Source organism: Elaeis guineensis, chromosome 12 (genome assembly GCF_000442705.2).
Source record: "Elaeis guineensis isolate ETL-2024a chromosome 12, EG11, whole genome shotgun sequence".
Classification (NCBI taxonomy): domain Eukaryota; kingdom Viridiplantae; phylum Streptophyta; class Magnoliopsida; order Arecales; family Arecaceae; genus Elaeis; species Elaeis guineensis.
The window spans coordinates 13,794,800-13,802,646 of record NC_026004.2 but is presented as its reverse complement, the minus strand read 5'-3'; the positions used below and the strand labels follow the sequence as shown (position 1 = coordinate 13,802,646).

General features: G+C 39.3%; 1 protein-coding gene across 1 annotated transcript; it reads left to right on the top strand.

The window, feature by feature from the left end:
* Positions 1-852: 852 nt before the first annotated feature.
* LOC105055314 (beta-galactosidase 11) lies at positions 853-7,178 on the top strand. The gene is made up of 19 exons (XM_019853930.3): positions 853-1,058; positions 1,156-1,251; positions 1,360-1,472; positions 1,554-1,620; positions 1,874-1,966; positions 2,093-2,236; positions 2,432-2,526; positions 2,980-3,085; positions 3,181-3,265; positions 3,390-3,508; positions 3,780-3,947; positions 4,186-4,367; positions 4,641-4,750; positions 4,941-5,050; positions 5,178-5,285; positions 5,464-5,565; positions 5,886-6,031; positions 6,163-6,508; positions 6,787-7,178. Exons 1-19 carry the CDS (start codon positions 855-857, stop codon positions 6,922-6,924), a joined length of 2,532 nt encoding a protein of 843 aa, XP_019709489.2. The 5' UTR covers positions 853-854; the 3' UTR covers positions 6,925-7,178.
* Positions 7,179-7,847: the final 669 nt, after the last annotated feature.

Sequence of the window (7,847 nt, the reverse complement as noted above, 5' to 3'; positions counted from 1 at the left end):
TAATTTTGGAACCCAACCCTAACCCAATAACTTATTGGTTTTTTTTTTTTCATCTCCAAATCCTATGTTTTGGTCCACTTAGGATTAGATTAGCCCATTATCGGCCTCTATTGACACTTTTAATTACAATTGATTAGCCATAAAAACAGAAAATAAATTTTGTGAAAACTATATCTTCCTTTGTTTCCATAAAAACTGTTTTACATATAATCATGTTTTAACTTTTAAGGCAACCGATTCCAGACAACTTGAGAGACCGGTAATATTGAAAAATAAAAAAAAGTCAAGGAATTTAAATTAATTTTAGAAAAAAACCAAATGTCAAGCTTTTTTCTCTTATTATTGTATGAATTCTTTAACAGCAAGCAACCACATGGCACTATTATTTTATTATTCTATTTTTATATTATTATTTGAGTGGCCAAAAATAATTGTCATAACAGCTAATATGTTTTTTGCCCTCAAAATGTCCTCTACAACGCTGAGCTACACAAATAACGCCTCTTAATTCATGGCCTTGAAATGAGCCTTACCATTAGAACAACCTCCTTCAAATTTTGTTTCCCCCAAGTTTCCAGCTGAAATATTTCTGCCCCCTGGCGCACTCCATCGCTTCGGACAGGCCTGGTCAAAACCGCAACCAGGCATCCGACACGTCCGAAGTTAACAGTGAGCGAAAGCGAGGGAAAGGAGGAGGCCAGCTCCACACACCACCACAACCACCCTCCATCCTCTCCACAAGCAATGGCTATTTCTTATAACCCCAATGCTCTTAGATCCAGCCTCCACGCTCTCCCTTCCATCTCCTCCCTTCCCCTCCTCCCTTCCTCCAAAGAAAAATTACTGTCTCAAAAATGGCGAGGTCGCCGGAAAGCGTTGTCCGGTTCCTCGGCATTGTATGCCTTCTATTCTCCCTATCTGCGGCCGCTGCCCCGGCCCGCCGGCATCACAAGGCCAACGCATCAGGAGTGACCTACGATGGCCGATCTTTCATGATCAATGGAAGGAGAGAGCTTTTCTTCTCCGGCTCCATCCATTACCCACGTAGCACTCCTGAGGTAGTCATTGTTCCTAGCATGGTTCAATTGCTACGTGTTGCATGCATGGCTGCCATTTTCGACGTGGTGATGGAATGTTTTTTGCTTGGTTGATCAGATGTGGCCGCATCTCATCCAGAAGGCGAAGCTCGGTGGGCTAAATGTGATCCAAACTTATGTGTTCTGGAACATCCATGAACCTGTGCAAGGCCAAGTAAGATTTGCAAGCGAGATATGTTTAAATTTTTGTGTTGATAGGCAAAGGCCGAAAAAGTTTTAGATTTAACCGTTTTTATCGTAAGTTGGTGATTGGGTGTTGCAGTATAATTTCACGGGGAGGTATGACTTGGTGAGATTCATAAAGCTGATCCACAAGCACAAAATGTATGTGACCCTTAGACTTGGTCCCTTCATTCAAGCAGAATGGAATTATGGGTGGGTATTTATTAGATTGTAGTTGCTTTTGGAATCTATTGATCTTATTATGTGATAATAAGCTCCTTTGATGCATTTCAGAGGCTTCCCATACTGGATGAAAGAGGTCCCTGGTGTTGTCTTTCGAACAGACAATGAACCCTTCAAGGTGATGGACATTTTAAGGGAACTAATTATACCTTTAGTAGAAATGATAAAGGAACTAGCTAATTTAAAATAAGCTTTTCAAACTAATTAACTCAACCTTGTTTTGTTCCTATCCATTATATATAGAACAAAAATCTGAGAACTAACTTAAGCTCTGCCTTATTGTTAATGGTGAAATACATGAACTTGTTTGAAAATGATCACTGCCTATGATCTCTAACTACATGTTTTTTTTTTTTTTTTTTAATGTGCAGTACCATATGCAAAATTTTGTAACAAAAATAATGGAAATGATGAAGAGTGAGAAGCTATTTTTCCCTCAAGGAGGCCCCATTATCCTAGGACAGGTTCAGTTAACCTAAGGGTTGCATTCCATTAAATTTCTTTATTTTTCTTTTCTTTTTTCTGCAGGTGCTATATTATATCACTCTTGATTCTTCTCTGAAGTATTGTGTTGGCTTTGAGTGCAATAGATCGAGAATGAATACAACATGGTGGAAGCAGCATACAGAGAAGGTGGGCTCACATATGTTCAGTGGGCAGCCAATTTGGCTCTTGGGTTCAATGCTGGAATACCATGGGTGATGTGCAAGCAAAAGGATGCTCCCGGTCCAGTGGTAAGCCTCTTCATCAAATTCTCATATGAATACGAAAGAAATTCAACCTTAATGGATGCTCGCCATAGGAACCAAAATTATGGAACCATGAAAATTGGAAGAGAGTTTGTGATCCTAAACAATACTGAGCACTTTCAGATGATTCTTTGTGTTACATGTTCATGGGAATTGATGATAGCTACGCTGCTTCTGTAGATCAATGCATGCAATGGAAGGAACTGTGGAGATACTTTCACAGGCCCCAACAGTCCAACCAAGCCTAGCGTCTGGACTGAGAACTGGACTGCTCAGTAAGTATATGATGGTTGTTTTAAACTTTGTTATACTTCTGACTGGTTACTATTTTTTCCTCACAAAAAAATGGAGGTATCATCCAGGACAGAAATATCAAGTATCATATTTTTTAAATGGACCATAACCTTCTAAATCTGCATTTTCTCTCGGTTTAGGCAAGAAAGAACAATTTCGCATAACTCCATAAAAAAAATTGAACAGAATATTGCACCTGTGCTAGTGTGTTAATTATTGTTGATATCGGCAATTAACAGTTTTATGGTATAAAACATACAATATTATGGGAAACATGAAAGATTTTATAAAATTCAATGCAGTAAATTTATATATAAGGTATTGATCTGATTTCGAGGCTCTAAAGTAATGTAATTCCTGTCTTTTTGTCTTTGCGATTTACTGGTATAATAGTTGATTAGATTGTACTGAAACAGAACATATGGTGGTTGCAGGTACAGAGTATTTGGTGATCCACCATCTCAAAGATCGGCTGAGGACATCGCATACTCTGTTGCACGCTTCTTCTCAAAGAATGGCACACTTGTAAACTACTACATGGTATGGATTATCTTCTATAACTCTCAAACAATATTTATGACGAGGAGAAAAGCAAAATTATCTTCTAAAATAATGTGCAAATTGCTTCTACTCAGTACCATGGAGGAACCAATTTTGGAAGAGAAGGTGCATCGTATGTGATGACTCGGTACTACGACGAAGCTCCTCTCGATGAATATGGTTAGACAAGTGTAGCCTTGACCCTCAGTTGTTATTTCCTTCACCATATGAGGTTTCTTCTTAATTCTAAGCATATATAAGTTATAGTATACCCAACTCTTTCTGATGAGATGTGTTCGCCCAGGTCTGCTTAAGGAGCCTAAGTATGGACACCTGAGGGACCTACATCAAGCATTGAAATTGAGCAGGAAAGGTTTGCTTTGGGGGGTTCCCTCAGTCCAACCCTTGGGTGAATGGTATGAGGTAAGAATTAACAGCAGCATTTGGATTGAGCAAAACTCTTTAGTCATTAGCATGGAGTGGGAACTAAATATTTCATGAGCAAAAATCTTTAGTCATGACCACTTGGATTGAGCAAAAATTCTCTAGTCATTAGCATTTGGATCTTCAGAATTTAACTAATATGGTGTAGTTGTGTGCCACAATATCATCCCAAATTGCAACCTATGGTTTCCATAAGAAAGAAATAAAGGAGAAGGTTGTTGGTATTCTCATGTGGTTTTTATATGTGCAGGCGAGGTTGTACGAGTCCCCTGAGAGCAATGTCTGTGTTGCTTTCTTAACCAACACCAACCCAAGAGTAGATGGGACAGTGAACTTTAGAGGCACAGACTACTTCCTGCCTCACCGTTCGATCAGTATCCTTCCAGATTGTAAGACCGTAGTCTTCAACACTCAGATGGTAACCAGAACATGCCAACTTTGATTCTTTTTTCCCCTCTCTATTTCTTCAAGAAAAGAACTATCGGCAAACTATCAAAGTGTAGGCCTAAATATATGTAGTAAGTGCCAATTAATTGTTTATACTTCATCTCAACATGTCAAGTATGAGTTATTTGAGGACTGATGTAGTTTTGATTCCATCTTCTCCTTTAGAATACTGCAAGTGAGAAGTAGTAACTTTTTTGGATGTCAAACAGGTGAATGCTCAACATAATGCAAGGACATTCCGTACGGAGGACGTAACCCGCAAGAATGACAAATGGCAAATGTTCCAAGAACGCATACCAAAATTCCTTAAGAAGGGTATCGTTGCATCAAGGCCCTTGGATCTTTATAACATGACCAAAGACATCACAGATTATATGTGGTATACTACCAGGTGAGAAAATCTTTGTCAACACAAAAACAAGTTCATTCCCTTGGAACAGAGGAATTTATTACTCTTCAGTTCCTCATGTATACTTCTTGTTTATTTTACAAGAAATTCTATCCAAATGAAATCATTACCTTGAGAGAGATGAATAGTTTGTAAGCCTTTATATGGATCTTTAGATAACTTTGTAATTTGCATAGTATGTTTTCAATTGATTTCATTGTCTTCACCCTACAGATAACACACACTGTTTGTTGTTCTGCTGCTACTCTAATGCAGGTTTAGATTGGAGGATGTGGATTTGCCCATGCGTCCTGACATCCGCCCTGTTCTCTTAGTGTCAAGCCTTGGCCATGCAATGCATGCCTTTGTCAATGGCATTTACATAGGTATCCTCCCTTTGTTCTTTTTTCTTTCTACTCTTACATCTGGTTGTAGTGTACTCATTTCAAGTCCAATTCAATCATAGTCCTTGATGCCAAAAATATTATGATAATTGTGATGCCAAAAGATTTTATTAAGGCCATGGCCATATGATGAAGCTTATTTTGAGGCTCGCATATATAAAACACCTTTCAGGATCTGGCCACGGTGCGAAACTCGAGAAGAGTTTTGTCTTCCAGAAGCCCATGGATCTGAAACAAGGAGTAAACCACATTTCCATCTTGGGCATGACAGTTGGATTTCCGGTAAATATTTAGAATGACTGAATTTAGAGTATAAATCACGTTCTATTTCTGCGACAAGATTGAGATTTCCATGATTATTCTATGCTATCTTCATGGACTGGCGTCTTCTGTTTCTTCCCTTGTGTAGGATAATGGAGCATACTTGGAACACAGACTTGCAGGAGTTCATACTGCTGCCATCCAAGGTCTCAACACCGGGACTTTGGATCTATCGCCCAATAAGTGGGGGCATGAGGTACCAATGCTCACCTTTGATGCCTATATTCTTTCTGTTTTCTTAAAATATATAGATATCATATATAGAAACAAACAGATGATTAGCTACATTTAATTTCTTCTCTCTCTCTCTCTCTCCAAAAAAAAAAAAAAAAAATGGAATTAGAAACAAAGTTTAAGTTGTTATCCATGATCAGGTTGGAATGAAAGGGGAGAAGTTAGGCATCTACACTGAGGAGGGATCCAAGAAGGTTAAGTGGACGGAGGCTAAGAGTGGCCAGCCAGTGACATGGTACAAGGTACAAGGAATGATCTTTATCTCAATATAATTAACCAAGAAAATTATCAACATCAACATAATTAGTATGCAATTAATTCAAGTCATGGAGAATCAGCGGAACCCTTTGTTTAATTTCATGCTCATTAAACTTCTCTTGCGTTCCCACTCAGATAAGAACAGTAGGTTGTGAGGACCAACTCGTAATGCTTAGATTATATTGGCATTTGATATCATGTAAAGCATCTGGAACCACTAAATTCTCTCTCTGAAAGAGGAAACTAAGAGATCTTCAATAGCAACGGCTTGCGAGGCATATTCATGAATCTAATTCTTTCTCAGAGATACTTTGATATGCCAAGTGGGAATGATCCGGTTGCTCTAGATATGACTGGAATGGGGAAAGGCCTTGCATGGGTCAATGGAAACTGCATCGGTCGTTACTGGGTATCCTACCTCAGTCCCCTTGGAAAGCCTTCTCAGTCAGTGTAAGTACTGAACCCATGTCTCTTTCTGATGACAAATACTTGCATATATTATCTCTAATGCACCATAGTAGAAGGCATTGAATTTTATAGTTGTTAATATATTTCATCATAATTTGCCTTCGGCGCTGCAGGTACCACGTCCCACGCGGATGGTTGAAGCCAAAAGACAACCTCTTGGTCATCTTTGAGGAGAGTGGAGGGAATCCAGAGGGCTTGCTGGTTGTGACTGTGAAGAGGGACAACATCTGCACTGTTGTCACCGACTTGCATCCCCCTACTATTGAGTCATTTTCGAGGGAGGACAGTGAGATCAAGAACCTAGTCCAAGATGGTAAGCCAAGTGCTCACTTGACGTGTGATAAGAAGAAGGTCATCCGCTCCATTGCCTTTGCTAGCTTTGGGAACCCCACAGGCGCGTGTGGCAACTTCACAGTGGGAACCTGCCACTCTCCACAGACCGCAAGCATTGTTGAGAAGGTAATACTTCCACTAACAAGTGAATAAATCCCTGAGCTAAGACTGGCAACAGTGGGTAGTTAGCCTGCGTGACCTCATGGAAAACTAGATTTTCTGAGGAAACATGCCTATGAGAAGCTTGTGCTTTTCTGTCTCATCAAAGCTTTGCTGCTCTTCTCATTTCGTAGACTAGTTTTCTTAGCAAACATACCTATCTATTGTAAAAGTTTCTCTCTGCTTTTGTCTTTCTCCATCATCTCATCTGAACTCCAAGGATTCATTTTTCCCCTACTGATCAGGCCTGCTTGGGGAAGAATTCCTGTGTGTTACCAGTCTCAGCCCAAGAATATGGTGCAGACCCAGCTTGTCCTGGAACAACGAACACTCTTGCAGTTCAAGCTAAATGTGCTCGGCAGAAGAAAGAAGACAAGGATTGATTCGCTATTTCTTATAATACTTTAGTTCAGGAATGTTGTAATGAGACGTAACATTGAAAGAGGCTGAATGTGATGGTGCAAAATCTCGTCTGGAACGTTATACTACAATAATAGGTGAATGTATCTGCTCATTGGTGACAATTTTCCCTTCTTTTCGTTTCAAGAGTCTCCTAATATATTTTTTTAACGTTTGAAATGGATTGGATTGGAAAGCGCTAGCAATCCATATCGGATTGATTGCTTCATTCAAACTATTATTATGCTTGGTTAAGTAGCTTGCTCCGATTGCATTTATTTCACTGATGTCACCTAACAGATGGTAAAAAAACTCTATGATATTTGTTGACTAATGGAACCTGAAAGAAGGTTACTCTGATCAATTCAGCTTCAGTGCATGCTGGTTAGGGGGCAGAACAATGTCCATGAACTTATATTTTATAGACCCCGGTACAAGTATTGCAATATGGCACCCACTGACATAAATATGTTAATGAATTTACATTAATGGAACCGATTTTTTAATTACCGGCGATGAGTCGACAATGAAATCACTCAAATAAATTATATTATAAAATAAACTATTGGGACAATTCAACCAACCCCGATCCCGATTCTATATCGGTCGAATGAACACATTAGGCTGACTCACAATCGATTGACCGATCGACAGTCGGCTATTATCAATCAACAAAGGACAACCCGGTTAACCTCCGATCGAAAACCATCAACATATTAGAATTACCGATCGATGCTCATTCGAATTTTCAAGACTACCAACTTACCACTATTACCGACATATAGTCGGCCTATCTTCTCAATACACCTAACCATTATAAACGATTATCGATCATGTGTCACGGTCATTAGTGGGCATAAACAACCCATTAACTTCATGATTATGGTCCGATAATTTAACGCCATAA

Coding starts and splice junctions, on each gene's coding strand:
- LOC105055314 (XM_019853930.3), top strand. CDS start 855: ATGGCGAGGTCGCCGGAAAGCGTTGTCCGGTTCCTCGGCATTGTATGC. Junction 4,368..4,640: donor TATATGTGGTATACTACCAG/GTGAGAAAATCT, acceptor ACTCTAATGCAG/GTTTAGATTGGAGGATGTGG. Junction 4,751..4,940: donor TGTCAATGGCATTTACATAG/GTATCCTCCCTT, acceptor AACACCTTTCAG/GATCTGGCCACGGTGCGAAA.